We start from the raw sequence: 17,781 nt of genomic DNA, 5'->3' as shown, positions 1-17,781 counted from the left end.
TAGAAACATATTTTATAGCTGTTTAAACAAAGTCCAATGCCCACAATACATACTATAGTAAAAGGTTTCCCACAAACCTCAAGGCCAGGAAAACTTGCCTGAAAGACATCATGGATTAAGCCAAACCTCATATTCTAAGTTTAAAATTCACAAGGATAATACCGGCAACTCTGTGATGACCAGTTTTTGATCTTCAGGTTTGATCTAAGTAGCAAATCTTCAGCTTTTTGCTTTGTTTTTCATCATTTCTTTAAAACCTTTGAGCTGAAAGTGAACACCGTTTCTGCACTCCATTACATCAGCTACATTGGTCTTGAGATCTCCCGGTCACCACTGCAGGCTGGTGCCTAGTTTTAGACGTTATGGAGGGTCCCATGGAGGAGATCCAAGAAGTCTCACGTCAAACCACTGACTTCATGAGAGAGCAGTGGTGTGAAACTTTAAAAACATTGATCCAAATGAATCAATTAAATCAACATCCATCCCTTGTAAGCATGAGGTTTAAAACTACCATTGTCCTTTAAAATATGCAGATTTCAAGATAAATGCTGGGATGCTTTGATAACTACTTCTATTCCAGGACTCGCCCTTGCCCCCAACACTCCAGCTGGTGTCCACTCCGAATGATGGAAGTTGCAGTGGTTTAAATCTAAAACCACCTCACGAAGCTAATGCTTTGGGCGGAGTAGCTTTAAGCTCTGTGAAGTTTTGATTAAAAACCCCTTTCTCAGACCCAAACTCATCTTTTATTTTTTTCCTTTTTGGAGATTAATAGAATATTAGATAAAAGGTGAACAATCCAAGTGACCCCTCTTCAATCATTCTATACAGGGAGGGAAAGTTTTACATTTTTTGAAAGGGGTATGTCTTGTATGTCTTACAGTCTTTTATTTTATAATATTATGCCAGAGAGTATATAAGTAGTCACCATAATACCCCCTCATTGCCACCCATATTTCAAATCTATAAATGCCTCATGTTTTTTAAGCCTCTCCCCACAAGACATGAGAAAAGTTTGCAAAATCTAAAACATGTAAGATTCACATATTTGGATTGTACTCTAGGTAATAAAGAGAAACATGAAAAAAATATAGTTTATTAGCACTGCTAATTTAGTTAACACACTGTCACCCAAACCTTTCACAGAAGTGCAAGGTTTCGGAAGCAATAGCTGGAGCACAGATGTAAACAGGTTAGTTCTGGGCTGAGTATACCTTATCAAGGTCTCCCCCACCCCTGCCAGCAGGTGGGGAGCAACTTACCAGCTCTCTTTGGATATTACATTAACTGTACTGTAATGTTTATTTTAGAAAACATTTGAAGTCAAGTTTTCCAATTTCCTCACTAAGAAGATATTTATATATTGAGAATATGTGGCAAATATGTTACCTTTACGATATATATGAGCCAAATAGTGACTCAACTGAAGTTAGGCTGTGCCTTCAGCAGTACTAACTGCAATACTAAGTAGCGATAATTCGGATGAAGCTGGCCCAGGCTCTCCCACTAGCTTCCAGTTTAAACATCCTTCTATGCAGTAGGCGAAAAAAGAGCTGAGGAGGAAGAATACACAGTTGTTTTGTTGGAAAAATTTATTTTAAAATGGTGAACAAAATTACAGGAGGCTCCACGATTTATTGTTTTTGATGTATAAACAAACAAACAAAAAGCATGAGGCAGTAATTCGAGAAAAGAACAATTATTACAAGTAGATGGTCTAGCAAACACCCAGGATGACTTCCAGGATCTGTGTGTTAGGTACCCTAGAAAGCTCCAGAGCAGCTGCCTAGCACATACGCTGGAATCAGACTACTTTGAATTTCCAATTGATGCCTTTCTTTCTCCAGCTATTTGCTTTAAGGACTAAGCATAAGATTAAAAAAAAAAAAGCTTACACCCTACCTTTCTACCACTGGGTGCCTAAAATCTCTTTCAGAAAATAAAAATGGGGAGAAGATGAGAGTAGCCCTGGCCTCCATACAGGCAGGGTACTGCCAACAGATCTTTATCCCAAGAAAGCCGAGGTGAATAACATCATTACACATATACCGACAGCAACCCACTCAACAGGTCACGAAATCCTACATTGTCACTCATCAGCTGGGGATGGGGTGCTGTGCCTGGCTCCCTCTGGGTTGCTCTAGCTCAGATCCACAAGTAGGTTACAAAATGCAACGTTGTACATAGTTCTTTATTAGAGAGAGGACAAGTTAACAATTCAGCAATTACAGAGTACTCATCCCAAAGAAACAGAGACTTTCTCTAAATAAGATTTAAGAGCTTTAGAGAGGAACCAGGAGGGAAGGAACAAGAGATGTTTATTTGGTTTATAAGCCAAGCACATTTAATTTACTTTAATTTAGCTGCAGAAGTGTATCAAATTTAGCCCTGCATAGGTTTTCCCCCCATTAATGTTGCAAAAATCAGTTTCTTATGAACATTTTCATATACTGAAGACACCTGACAAATTATAATATTTGGTAAGATATACTCAATGCACACCAATTTTTCAAGCCTAGTCACTGGAAAGATATTATTTCCACAGAGTTCACCAATCCTTCTAAAATCAGAAATGTGAAGGGCCACTATGCCAGTACAATGTGCTTGACATTTTTGGAGTAACATATTTTGAGCTGCCCAGAAGCTGGATAAAATGCCGTTTTGATTTTTCCTAAGGTGTTTCTGCCTAAGTAGTATCAGAAGATGCCCAGCCATGGTCACTGAAGACTTTACTGTCACAGCAGAACTACTGAACGTATGTATATGCAAACAGCTAAAATCAGTGCATGATATGAGAACATTCCCCATGAAGTGGTTGAGCTCAGATTTTTTTTCCCTGGTGTTAGTAACTCAGACTCATTTTGATTATACTGTCTTATGGTCTCAAACAAGGCAGACACATTACTTGTTGAATTCATTTAAAAAAGGATGGATGTACTAAATCACGATCTCACCCACTGGATATGATCTTCGCTAATTAAAAATTTCAAGTAATTAACGTTTAATGCTTTAATTCGAAAGCTGGTAAAATGTCAACTTATTTTATCTTTCCTACTTCACAGTGCTGGCCAGCTGTTTGACAGTGTTGGGTTAAAGGACCTAACTGTTGGTATTATAGGCAGAAGCCTATCACAGGAAGAGAACATGAAACATTTTGGACCCAAAAGAGAAACTCATTCACACAAGGCTTCTCTTTTCCTACTGTAGATGGAAACTGAAACATTTGAACCCGACTTGGCTTTTCGAAGGAAGAGGGCATGCAGTTTCATTTTCTTGATGATAGTAAAACATCCTGTATCTGAAAGGTCAAAGTACAGTTAGTAAGGATCAGAGACCTTACCACTGTCGCTCGCACCAGGGCACATAAAGAGCAAACCTTAAGTATCATCTAAATTACAATGTCACTCATCACGTTTTATACTTAATAGTCAGGTAAGTTCTTATAAGTAACTTGGAAATTCACTAAAAATGGGGGCTACATTTAGCTACATCTAAAAGATCTGCTAATGTTTTCGTTTGGATATTCTCTCCTGACTGGAGTTCAACTGGGCAGAAAAGAGGATTCCGTACTTTATGCAAAGTTTTTCTCTGGGTCTTGAAGTGAAAATAAGTCGTTGTAGGGAGACAGCAGTTGTACTCCCCAAACTACACCGTCCATCATGTTTTGAATTTAAAGTTGGCATTTCTAGGACTCGGGTGTGTGGCTTTGTATAAAAGGGCTCATAGATGACCCGAGGGAAAACCTGGTTAAAACGAAAGTCTGAGATTTAGAATAAAAGCTCGCTGGGTTTAAAGGGGACTAAAAATGGGCGCGATCGAGGCCGGGCAGCAGTGGCCGCGCTGCAGCGGGCGGTAGGACCGCGCAGACGCCGCTCGGCCAGCCGCGCCGGTGGAGGTGCCGGGCCGCGGCGCGCCGGGTGCTGTCAGCCGCGGTCGGCCCGGCCCGCAGCGCTCGGCCACGCTCGGCCCCAGGCCGCCGGAGCCATACTGCTTTGACAGTTGCACTCATCTAGAAATAATGCAAAACGCTATTTAGACGGACACATCACGACCCTGCGCGGGAGGAAGAAAGCAATCTAATGGGGGCCGTGGGCTGCGGGCGGCTGCGGACGCGGCGGGCGGCTGCGCGTCACAGCTCCTCGTGCTTGATCCGGTGCGAGCGCCGCGTCAGCGCCGGCTTCTGCGAGCTGCTCTTGGCCTCCGAGGCTTCCGCGAAGAACTTGAAGATGGACGGGAAGCTCTTCCACGAAGTGAGCTCGTGACGGTCGGTGCCTGCGGAAACACACATGGGGTTACGAGGGGTCGCGCGGGTGTGTGGCCCGAGGCGAGGAACCTGTCCTCCAGGCGAGTGCACCGCCACCGGCGAGCTCGCCTCGCGCTCGCTCCCAGGCCCCGGTCCCGCCCGTCCCGGGGCGCGCAGCCTACGTCCCCCTCCCCCTCCCTCCTCTCCCCCCTCCCCTCCCCGCCCCGCTAGGACTTGCCTGCCTGGCCCGGAGGTACAGCCCAGAGCTCCCGGGCCCGAGGCCCTCAGGGCCAATCCAGTAGCTCCGCGGGAAGGGCCACTCCCTCTCCCGCCCAGAAACCACCCACCTCCCCAGGCCGGGGATTGGTTTCCCCAGCGTGCGGGATCCGGATTCCACCACACCCACCCCCAGCACCTCGGTGTCTGGGCTTCCCAGGCAGAATGGGGGGAAAATTCTTTTTCTGGCCTGGCCCAGTCTCTGATGTTGGACACGACTGACTCAGTGAGGTCACTGGGACCAAATCACTGGAGATGTTTAATGAAAGGACAGATTCAAAGGCGACTAGGGGCCTTGAAAGTATCCTAGGCGGGCCACATGCCTTAGAGATTTTAGAACAGATCTGGAAAAGCCAGACAAAAAGTGTTTCAAAGCAGAAGCACTGAAAGAGCATTAAGGCCTTCTATTCAGTCAGGGAATTCAGAGAAACGTTAGATTTTTCAATTTACCAGGTTATTTTACTACAGTTTCTGTCTGTGGTTTGGGTTGAATAATATACCCTATTTTCAAACCAAATGGAATCTTTAGTTGGACAAAGGCAGCAGGCAGCCTGTAGAACTGGGAATACACGAAGAAATAATATGGGCCTAAGAAAAAACTATTTGTGATTTATAATTTAACCAATAACTTCATAATCAATTTTTTAATTAAAATAAAAATAATTACAAATACTCCCTCATAGAAATTAGGAAACAGTTGAAATCTCATCTACAATCACTCCGTTAGGCAGATGTTGTTTGGAAGTCCCTGAATTCAGGGCCTCTGATACTTTAACATTGTTAATGATAATTCTTTAGTCTGTAATAGTAGGTCATTGCTATGGTTACTCTACAATGGTGCAACACTTTGCCTTCCCCCTTCAGCTATTCGCTGAGACCTGGTAACCACATTTGTTGCCTAGCAACAGCTTTGTGACAGTATCACAGTCTGGGAGATGTAACAATAAGGATGCTATGGCTGCACTTGGCTGGCCAGAGAGTAGAAAGCCACAAGTTTGTGTGACTTAGCTGTGGGAGCCGTCCCTACTGGAGAAGTCATTTCTTCCCAGGTGCCCTTCACAATGGAGAGTGTTCACCTCCTCCTCTCTGGCCTTGTGAACCTGCTCTTGGAACTAAGATCCAATATTGTAGTCATCCTCTGGAGACACATCCTCCTACAGCACTGTTTCCACACTGAAAAATGAGGTCATTTCTCCATTTCTCTATTTGCTTACACATTTCTGGCAAAATTCAATTTATTCAGTGGAAGGAACTGGTGAGTATGGGTTTTACTAGTAAGTCCTAAAGGGTCTGAATGAATCCTGATAATTCTTAACAGAATTCTTAGGGGAAAAGTCAGACTTCCCCAAGGTCTTTAAAACACATGAAACGTGCTGGTACCATTATTGTATTTTTTTACTAAGATAGTCAAATGATGCCCATCATGGGCTCCTTTGAAATTGGAGGTAATTATATTTTTAAAGCACAAGTGTGTATTTCTAGACACTCTCAAGCATGTCCATTTCAAATAAATTGTCATGAATGTTTCTAGAAGGCCCTGTCTCTGGGCAGGCTCATGAAGAATTTGTCTTTTAATGTAGGTTCTAAAATTCCCTTTCAGCTCAGTACCAAGTATTTAACTGCATTCCTGATGCAGGGGCCAGAATAGTTCATCTGTGTTTGTTCTTTACAAACAACCATCCACAGATGCATAACACACAGCAGCAGCTATTCCCAAGCAGTGAGTGTCCCCCAAGTGTTAGCTGTCTCTTTGCTTCCCAATCCCTCACCTGCTCACATCTGCCATTTGTCCATAAAATCAGTTACACCTGCCAGTGCTGACCAGGTGAGGATCAATTCGCAACATTCTCAGGGAGCTCCTCTCACAATTCTCTTACTCCAGACTATGACTCTGGAGAGATTTGAGTCAATGGTCTCAATTTTAACTCCCCCTCTTTCCCTAGTGACAATCTTTCTGAAGGATGAACAAATGTCCTTGATGATAAAGTCACTACACTTTTTTTTTTGTTTTTTTTTTGGTTTTGGCTTATGACAAGACTCAGAGCAGTCCTAGTCTGAAAAAAACATTATATGAAGAAGAATTGAGTCTGTACAGTTGTTCTGAACATCTACCCTTGCAAACAGAGATGAAATAATTACAATGTATGCTTTTATCAGAAGAGAGACAATCAGTAAGTAAAGCAGGTTGCCTGCTGAATTACCTATGTTAACCCAGTTAGGGTGGGGGCGCGGGACTCACAGAATTCTTTCTAAAGTAAGAGTTGGTAAATGCATATTTATATTTTGATAAAAAAAATCCCTCTCCTTGGAGCTAGAGAAAGGACTGAAGGAACTGAAGGGGTTGCAACCCTATAGGAAGAACAACATCAACAAACCAGATCTCCCACAGCTCCCTGGAACTAAAACACCAATCAATGAATACACATGGAGAGACCCATGGCTCCAGCCATATATGTAGCAAAGGATGCCATTGTCTGGCATCAATAGGAGGAGAAGCCCTTAGTCCAGTGAAAGCTCATTTCCCAGGTGTAGGGGAATGCCAGGCGATGAGGTGGGAGTGGGAGCAGTTTCATGGAAGCAGGGGAGGGGGAAGGAAGGAAGGGGGAGGAGGAGAGGAAAGGACATAACAGCTGAAATGTAAATACATAAAATATCCAATAAAAAATCCCTCTCCTTTGAGCTGGTGTGATGGCTCAGCACCTAAAAGTACCCGCCAGTAAGCCCAACAATCCGCACATGGTGGTGGAGGGAGGTGACCCCAGAGAGTTGTCTTCTGACCTCATGTGTGCCATAGCACTTACACACCCAAGTATAACACACAGTTTTCTTGGATGATATAAAACTTAAACAGTTACAGGCACCTAATGACTGCTGAAATAGGGTGAATCTGTCTTCCTCTGGGACAAGCCCTAGATACGTTATTCAGTTCCAAGCACACACACACACACACACACTCACACACACTTTTGCCAGATATATGAGGTTTACTGGTAAATTATAAGTTATGAATAGAGACTGAAGAACATTATAATTGTAGAGAAACATTTACCAAAAAGATAGTTCAAAAGAATTTCTTGATTTGATTCACTGTTTTAATTATTACTAGTCACTTTATTTTACATGGCCCAAGACCAAAACATCATGGAATAATTTCAGCATTCCATGTATAATTTACATGTTAGGTCTGGCTAGAATAGGGAATATCATTGTTCACAAAGTCACCCCTAAGTATGATAATTTATTATATCTTTATTTCATGGAGAACTGTCTCACTATGTTCTCTATTTTGTCTTCTTTGCAGAAGAATATATATTATATATATATTTAAAGCATAAGATAAAAACATTGCAAATTCCTATGACAAAGGGGAAAAGAAAATATGAGTTTACGAGACATATATTAATGGGGTAACATGTCTTTGATATTTTCAAAATGACAAAGTTCGATTCTAAAAATTGATCTTTAATAAGAAAAAGAAATATGCACAATTAAGAAGCAATGAAGACCTTGTCAATACAAGTATGTTGATAATAACAGGCAAGGAAATTCTTGAAAGAGTCTCATATAAAAATTGAGAGTGTGCAATAGGTATTAGTGAACCCCAGTGGGATTAAGTAATGAATTTATCAGCTCACTAAGTTATTTTTAGAATGTTATGAAGAATCAGAGAAAACCAGAGCACTGAGAAATACTCTGCCTCCTAAAAAGAAAACAAAACCACTGAGATCTGTCTGAAAATGAATGCCAGAGTTTCTAAAAGGGATACAGCTAAAAAATGCAAACTTATATTTGAACAGAGAAAGGTTGCTAAGGAAGCCCTGTGAGTGCACAGTGCAAGTGTGTTGGGGGTTGGCCTTGTGCACTGTGTGTTCAGACGCCGATGTCTATGCCTAAACATCTGGTCACAGTCCAGACCATGGCATGGTCAGGCCTCAACGTTATGTAAAAAATTGTTTTCTGTCATCTCTGATTGGTTAATAACACCACCTCAGTGGCAGAAAAAAAATACGGCAGAACATCCAGTCCCAGGCAGGGAGTTCCAGAGAGACCAGAGTCAGAGCACAGGAAGAGAAGAAGGTGTGAAGAGGCCATGGGGAAAGACCAGAAAAGATTCAGCACCCGACTCTGAGAAGATGCCGTATGAAACTGAGAGAGGTAACTGGTCATGTGGCACACAGAATCCAATAAGGGTTATGTAAGTTACGAGCTAGTTAGGAAACAGGCCCAAGCTTATGGCCTAGGCATTTATTCATTATTTGGGAACTGGGGTACTGCCAGAAAGATAACAGAGGTTCCCCAAGTGGACCTGCCACACAGGGAGGTGGAGTAAAGTATGCATTGGGACAGTGTGGTAGCAATGCCGACTGCAGCTAAGCCAGCACAGTTCTAAGATGGTTGCAAGTCCACTGGCACCATGCCAGGCCCTCAAAGGGAGATGTCAGGTTTGGCCTAAGTGAAGAGATAGGGTAGAATACAGAAGAAACACTGGATGTGGAAACCCAGGCGTCTGCAGCTTCTGGGGAGCCCGTCCTTTTGTGTGCTTACCAATGTGCTGCTAAGTATCTCTTAGCTCCAGTGGGACATAGAAGGGCAACGAGAGACACTGGGAAGTTTAAGACCCAAGGAGACAACTCTGGGAAGTAAACTTACTCTTGAGGCAGAGCAGAGCCTTTAGTAGCTACAGGTCTCTCCTTGAACCCAGGGCAAACCGTCCTAGCCAGCCCCCCCCCAAATCAATAAAGAGAGATGCATTTTCACTACTTTAATTAGCAGATATACAGATGGTTTCTTTCTTTTTCTTTTCAATTTTGAGATGGGGCCTTCCTGGGTAGCCCCAGCTGTCCTGAAACTCACTATTAGAGTAGGTTGGCCTTGAAGTCACGGACATGCACTCACTTCTGTCTCCCAAATGGCAGGGATTAAAGTGTGTACCACAATGCCTGACCTGCCATCTTTGGACTTAATGACTGATATATTACCTAAGACTTGCCTCTAAAGATATATCAATTCCCCTTAAGAATGGGCAAAAGGGGCTGGAGAGATGGTTCAACAATTAAGAGCATCAGCTGTTCTTCCAGAGGACCCAGGTTCAGTTCCGGCACCCCTGTGGCAGCTCACAAGCATCTATATCTCCAGTTCCAAGGCAGCCAGTGTGGCTTCTGACCTCTGCTGGCACTGCACACACACAGACAAAGCCACCAGTGTACACAAAATAATTTTTACTTTTTAAAAGGGATGGGCAAAATCTTATATTTTCTGCTGCCACTATCTTCTGATTAAATGATTTAAGCATTATTTAAAAATTTTCTTGAACATGTTTAATGTCTACAGTATGAGAAGATATACACATGGAAAATGAAACAAATTAACATGTACCTCACACAATTATTTTCTTTCATGATAAGAAGAGCTGAAAACATTTCCTTCACAAAATCACTAATTCAACCTGTGTTTTTTCTTTTCACTAACTCTCCTGCTCATGCTGTGCTCTTTCTCTCTGTGTTTGACTTTTAGATTAGGCTGGGTTCAGCTTCTTGAGTGCTGGGATTAAGGGTATGTGCCACTAAATATGACGTAAGTGAGCATGTGATTTTTTTTCTAAGTCTGGCTCCCCTCCCCCCTGCCCCATAGGACCTAGAAGTATATCCATATTGTGGCAAATTCCCATTAAAACTCCAATGGTACTTTCCATGGAAATAGAAAAAAATGTTAAAATTTGTACAGATCGACTGAACCTGATGAGCCAAAGCAACCCTGGGAATGAAAGCCACGTAGGAGAGATAGCACTCCCTGACTTAAAACTGTGTTAGAAGGCTTGAGTAACCACATAGTATAAAACAGAAATTAACCCTGTGCAGTCAACGAGCTTTGACCAGGGCACTAAGAGGAGATACAATGAGAGAAGGAGAATGTCTTCAATCAATGGTGCTGAGAAAACGGAAATCCTACACAAAGAGTGAAATTGGATTGGGAACTGTAATCAGAACATATTGTATGAGAAAAGAATCGATAGTCAAAAGGGGAACATTTCGTTACTGCATGAGCACACGCATGCATGGCAGTTGTAGTGTATGTTTGTATATGCGCATGTGCTTACGTATGCATGTCTCCTTTTATTAAGTATTATGAAAAACCTTACAAATAAAAACATCATACACCAAAAATTTAAAAAAAAATTGAGTTCAAAATGTTCTGACGTAAGGCAAACGCTTAGTCTTGAGCCCTTGTAAAATCAAAAACCAAGTTCATACTTCCAAGATTTATTGGTATGGAGCAAACCATTTTCTTTCAAAAAAAAAAAAAAAAAAAAAGGAGAAAAAAAAAAAAGCAAGGAAAGACTGAACCAAAGAAGACTAAAAACTCAAACCCTGTAGCTCCATCTCTGGCACTCAGAGCAAGTGGTATGTTCCCAAGGGTCTGGCTCAGATAGCCTCTGCTCAGTGCCCAGGTCTTCCTGTGGTAGATGCTCCAGGTCTGGTCCTCTGACTTCCTGGGGATGCACTGTATCCCAGGCTTCCCTGCAGCAGGAGCTCTCATCCTGCCACACACTGTCTAACCATCTCAGGCTTCTTTTGAAATCTGGGTGGTAAAATCTTCATTGAGTCTGCTAGTCCTGCATCCTGTAGAACTACACCATCGGCATCCCATGGGCACGGTTGGCCACCAGCCATAGGAGACTCATGGGACCAAAGCCTTAGCAGCCTGTAGGTGGCTGAGCATGAGAAAGGTGTCCTGAGGTAGCCTTGTGTAAACAGCACACTCTGGAGCTAAATCAGTCTCTGAACAGAATTGAACTTTATAGCTTCAGCTTGTGATGGGTGGACCTAGATGCCGGTCAAGACACCTTTCCTATTGCCCCGAAGCAAAGTCCTTGGAGTCATCTAGCTGTTCTCTCTAGCGGGTGCACTTCGCTGCCCTAGGCCGCAGCTTCACATGTGCTTCTCTTCTTGGTAAACTACAAGATTCCTAAGCTTTTATTCTTGGTTTTATGCTCACAATTCTCACTGCCCTCTTGGTTGCTATACCACACAACTGTCCAAATGCTAGACTACCTTGAAATTCAGCATCCCATAACATTTCAGAACATGGATAAAATGCAGACAAGGTGTTGGCCTCAAGCCCAGTGCCATCCGGAACCTCATAAGCATAGGCACCATGGTTGACTCCTGCCAGCATTCAGGGCCTAGCTCCATCAGAATCACAACTTGCGTAGGCTTACCGCATCCTAGAGTTTCTCTAGCCTGGTTCTTTGGAGCTTCCCCAGGTTCCAGAAAACACTGGCAAAGGCTTCCAGGAGGAGTAGTCAGAGTACTCTGCCCACCTTTTGGTCTTTTTCTGCATGCATCCTGTTTTCTAACCCTAGAGAGATTTATTTTTGGTTGCTGTATCATGACAAGGAGGGTATCTATCTGTGACTGCCAGTTTTCCATTCTGGTGGCCTTGGGAATCCAGAAACTCACACAAACATAACCCCAAATAACCAACCAAACGAAAGACCTGCTAAGTCTGATATGGTAGTGCAGGCCTGTCATCTAAATTACTCAGAAGGCTGAGGCAGTACTGACTGAGACCAGGAATTCAAGGCCAGTCTTCCAGGGAGTGAAGGGGGGAGGGGAGAGGCTAGAGGTGAGAGGGCAGAGGGGAGAAGGGAAAAGAAAGCTGCCTGAAGCCGGACGTCCTGAGTTTGATCCTCAGAGTCAACACTAAGAGGAAAGAGCAGAAAGCTGTCCTGTGGCCTTCACAATGCCCACTGTGGTTTCTGTGCATATCCTAACTCAATAAATGAATAAGTGAATGAATGAATAAACAAACAAAACAAACAAACAAATAAATAAAGGAAAGGAAGGAAGAAAGAAGGGAGGGAGAAGAGATGGTATATACCTATAATATTGGCACTTGGGAGATAGAGACAGAAAGATGAGGAATTCAAGACCATCTTCAACTCCATACAAGTTTGGGACAGCCTAGAAAGATAATACAAAAAAGGAAATGGGAAGGAGAAGAAAAAAAAAAAAAAAAACAAGAAAACTGGGCCAACATTTATGTTCCAATTTGAGAAAAGCTGGCACTTTGCTTCGTTAGATAATTAAGTATACATGTTACTTAAATTTTTTAGTATCAAATATTCATTGATGATAAAGTAAATGGATCTTAAAACACTTTACCTTTAACTGTGACTGGTATATAAAATGCATTTTTATTCACTGAATTTGTATCTGACTATCTTGCTGAATTAGCTTTTTTTATATTAATAATGTATCTCTAGCTGGGATACTTTTTTATACTAATAATGTCTCTCTAGCATAGTGGTACACACCTTTGATCCCAGCATCAGACTGATCTCTGGGTTGGAGGCCAGCCTTATCTACAGAGTGAGTTCCAGGACACAAAGAAGCTATGTCTTAAAACACCAGGAAAAAAAAGTCTCTAGATTTTGAGTTTTATATATAACTGTAGTCTGAATAAATTTAGTTTTGATTTTCCTTTCTAATGATTAGGTGATTTACCTTTTCCAGTTGTAGAACTTTAAATTAGAAACAAGAGTTTTGTAATTTAAAATTTAACGTTTTAGGGAGAGAAGACTGTAGGAGTCAGCGGGCATGGAGGATACCAGGAGAACACGATCCATTAAGTCAACTGAGCAGGCTCACGTGGACTCACAGAGACTGAGGCAGCAGGCCTGGGGTCTGCACGGGTCTGCACCAAGTCCTGTGCCCATGTGCTAAGGCTGCTGTTAGCTTGGTGTTTTTGTGGGATTCCTAACAGTGGAGCAAGGGTGTCTCTGACTCTTCCTCCTGCTGGGCTGCCTTGTCCAGCCTCCACGTGAGAGTTTTGTTATGTGGTACTGTATCTTGTTTTGTCCTGTCTAGTTGTTTCTTAAGGGAAATGAGAGGGGAAGCGGTGGAAGAAGGGTGTGGGGTGGGAAGGCGGGAGGACTGGAGGGAGGGACTGTGGTCAGCATTTATGTATGAGAGAAGAATCTGGTTTCAATACAAAAGTTAAATTAAAAAGCCTTTAAACTGGAAACATAGCAGACTCTGATATACTGAAAATCAAAGCCAGGGAGCACAATTGTTATGAATAAACTTACATCAAGTTATCACATCATGTTTTTCGCTGGTTCTGGATGGTATGCCTGAGGAAGAGCAGCTCTATTGGGCAGTGCTGTTTGTTACTGGTTGGGGTCAAGCAGTGTCCTCAGGAGAAACCACAGTGGTTTCCGTATTGCCAGTTACATATCTAATATGGGTTCTTTTCAGCCTGCTTAAAGCTACACAAAACATGGAACTGTTGCCTACCCGGTTTGCTGTATTAACTCACTCAGGCAAGTCTTGAACTTATGATCCTCTTGTCTTAACCGCTCAAGAAGTGAGGATTACAAGCCTGCATCATAGACCCAGCTCTTTGAAAAATTAAATACTATAGTGTAACTGCCTTCTACATGGCAAGATTTCTTAAAGGACTTTGACCTTATTTACATGGTACAGCTTAATATATTCACAGATGTATTGTGAAACAACAGCAAATTTTTACTGTTGATTACTTTATGACCACTTTCTATCAGGTAATATTAGAGGACAAGGAGATTTATGAATAATTAAACTGAACATAAACTTTAAGAACTGGTTGCTGACTTAACTGCACATGGTCATATATGACTAAACAATGATGAGGGAACAAAGACTTTATAGTCATAAACATAGCGTTTACATGGTGATGTCTTCTGACTTTTCAAGTAGAAGCCTTCTCAAACTTTTCAGATGACCCCTACACTAATATCTTTTATTATTTATTCCTGATGAAATTAAGTTTTATTTTTCTGGTATTGAGTTTGCTTCTAGATTTGTAAACATTTACAATCTTGGGTTTGATACACAGTAATAGAAATGAATATCCTTAAGAAATGAACTTAAAATGAACTTAAATGTGAAACAGAATTTGGCAAGAACATGCTGTTTCCATTCTTTTTGTTTTAAGTACTGGCTGTACTCTACTTCCTCCTGCCCCTTCTTCTCCTCTTCCTCCTCCTCCTATTTTGTGGACAGGATTTCTCTGTGTATTCCTGGCTCTCCTGGAAGTCACTTGGTGGACCAAGTATGCCTTAAACTCAAAGATCCTTCTGCTTCTGCCTCCTGAGTGTTGGAATTATAGGCATGTGCCACCACTGTCTGGGAATTTTTCCCTGTTTATTTTATGTGTATGGGTGTTGTGTTTGCATGTATGTCTAAGTAACATATGTGTATAGTTCCCACAGAGTCCAGAAGAGCACCTCAGAGCCATCATGTTGGTACAGGGAATTGAACCTGTATCCTGTGAAAGAACAGCCAGTGCTCTGAAGCAGTGAGCCCCTCTCCAGTCCCATGTATAATACTTAAAAATTTTATCACTTAGCTATGCAAGTCCATTTTTAAAGTAATTTAATATCACTGTGGGACTTATAATCATATTAAAGTAGTAAAGGATAGAGATAATTTTCCAGAGAATCTTAGATACTTTTTGGGTATCACTATTGATTTATGACATCTACTATTTTATCTTTATACCACAGAGTAAATTAAAAAAGTCATACTGACAGGAACGTCTGTAAATCTACTTTTAATACTAAGGTGGAAGGTCAATCTGCACATGAAAGTAAGAAAAATGTTTTGCATTGATCAACATTTAATGTTTTCAGACTCAAATTTATAACCATCAGTAGAAATAGAGGTTTGTTAAGAACCTTCCTAAAGGAAGCTGTACATGGAGTGAAGCCTTAGCATCAAGACCAAGACACTTTAAGAACTCCAACACAGAGAATGTCATAATCTGTTTCAGAAAATTATGATATTTACAAAGTATAATGAAGTGGGGTAAGGCGTGGTAGAACTCTACAGTGACTTAATAAAATCTGTAAGGACAGTGTATTGGACTAGTGTAATAATTATCTTTGCTTGCACAGCGGTTACTTCTGCCTTTCACTGAAGTGTACTTGGGATGACTTACGCCCACAGACTGTGGTAGAATAAGAGAGACAGGTGAAGTACAGAGGCCGGCAGAGAAGCAAGGGTGAGTGGATGTGCTTGGGGACAGTTACTGTTTTAACTTCTGGTCAGTTAGAATCATAAACTATAAAGTTAGCGAGTATATTTTTCAGCAAGAAAGTGTATGATAGATATTTTTGCTAACCTTGTGCATACTAATATGCTTTAATACCCAATGCAGAAAGCCCAAGGCCTAAGCATGGTATATACTCAGAAAGACAGACTACAAGTGGGGGAAGAGATGCATAAGGGAGTCCTTGTAGGAAGATTAATATTTTCTTAAAAGGAAAATCAGATTTCCTGTGCTGCAGTGTGGTTTCTCTTTTGGTTACACACACACACACACACACACACACACACACACACACACACACACACACACTCGGCCTTGGAACACTCAGCCCTAAATGGACTGTCTCCATCAGAGCTCAGGAAACCTACAGAAAAGAAAGCAGAAAGAGCGTAAGAGCCAGAGAGGATGGAGGACACCAAGAAAAGAAGCCTTCAAAATCAACATGAGCTAAGCATGCACAATATGGCTTCCAGTTTGCTGTTTTCATGGTGTTTCCAAGTGTGTGAACAGGTGGGCGTCTGACTCTTAGGACTTCTCTTCAGCTCTTTTCCTTCTAACTTTACTGTGGTAGTTTTGTTTTATCTTACTGTATTGTATTTAAGAAATGAATAAACTAGGGCTTAACAATGGAGTGACAGTGGGTATGTCACCCTCATATCAGAATCAATTAACCAACATATGATGCTCTCCGTGGATTTTTGGTTACAGTTTGATTTTTTTCTTTTTTGGTATTGCTTTGTTTTCTTGGTTTTGGAGAGTTTTGTTGTATTTGTTTTTTGCTTGATTGTTTTTGACAAAGAACTTAACATAGGGAGGTCGAGGATCTATAAGGACTTGAGCGATGGGGGAGAGTATGATCAAATACATTTAAACTTAAAAATGGTTTTAAATAAGAAAAATATAATACAAAGAAAAAAAGATGGGTTTTGTGGTCTATCAATAGTTTTCCTACACTGCATTCTTAGAGCAATCTCAGACCATTATAGGGACATGGTTTACAATATTACATTTACACAAATCATATCAAATTATATGGCAAGACAAGGAAGATGAACCATTATATAGAATTAGTACCTCTTTAATTTCAAACACTGCCTCTGGAAGTGCCTTGTGTGATGATCTTAGAAGTAAATAAAACATTTCCAATTAAACCCGTTTCACACGGTGACAAATGAGGATGTTTGTGTCCTTCACTCTGCTCTCCGAGCTGTGGGTGTGCCTTCAATCATCCCCATGTCAAAGGAAAAACAGGCTCGCTTAAGAGATCCTTGAAGAGATCTTTTATATGTTGAAGTTTGAGGCCCCAGAGCAAGAGTCTATACATTTCAAGATGCCTACATACAGTTTCATATGGTGGGAACACATCATGAGTAGATCATTTTATGAGGAATACTGCCGTGAGTAAAAATTGACTTGAAAGTGTCTCATTTGTAATAAAGTTGTATTTAATTTTAATACTTTCCACATTTAAGTTCAACAATGAACTATCTGACCTGCTAATGTAAATTCAAGCACAAAAGCTTTCCTCTGATGTGGGCGTATTAGTCGCTCTCAGATTTCTAAGTTTCTCTTAAAACAACAAAAACAGCAAAAAACCCCCAAAACATGGCCTCCTAGCAATGCTACAAGCTACAGTTGTAAAGTCTCACCAACATGACCACCCAAATGTGAGCTGAGCAAGGACAACACTTATGCACAAGCCAAAGTGCATGGTGAAAGCCCACGAGCCCTCATCCCGATACAAACAACAGGCAACCATGAGACGCTGGGAGCAGGAAGCCTTCTCCAGGGAAGAGCACATCTATTGGTTGTTCAGTGCCAAATAGTCAGTCATGAAAACATACATGCAGGTAACATTACATGGAATGAACAGGTTTTATTTAGAAATATACGTGGATATACACACATACATAAAAACAGTAAAAGAAGAGGCCATGAATTTAAAAGCGAGGGAAATGATCTACAGGAAGTGATCTATAGGAAGGTTTGGAGAGAAAAGGCAAAGGGACTCAAAAATAAAACAATCAAAATTAAAAAAATAACCAGATTTAGTGAAGTGCTATAATTGTTTTTAACTGTCTAGCCTGGCTGTCCTGGAACTCACTTTGTAGACCAGGCTGGCCTTGAACTCACCTGCCTCTGCCTCCTGAGTACTGGGATTAAAGGAA

At 41.5% G+C, this 17,781-nt stretch overlaps 1 protein-coding gene across 1 annotated transcript in view; it reads right to left on the bottom strand.

Annotated features, from left to right (window-relative positions):
- Positions 1 to 1,597: 1,597 nt before the first annotated feature.
- Positions 1,598 to 17,781, bottom strand: part of ARB2A (ARB2 cotranscriptional regulator A) — a 335,574-nt gene continuing 319,390 nt past the window's right edge. Inside the window, exon 10 of the mRNA XM_080924716.1 lies at positions 1,598 to 4,272. Within this exon, the coding sequence (XP_080780842.1) occupies positions 4,130 to 4,272 (143 nt within the window). The 3' untranslated portion in view covers positions 1,598 to 4,129. The remainder of the gene's footprint in view (positions 4,273 to 17,781) is intronic.

This window comes from Micromys minutus (genome assembly GCF_963924665.1).
Source record: "Micromys minutus genome assembly, chromosome: 11".
NCBI lineage: Eukaryota > Metazoa > Chordata > Mammalia > Rodentia > Muridae > Micromys > Micromys minutus.
This window is presented reverse-complemented; position numbering and strand designations above follow the sequence as displayed.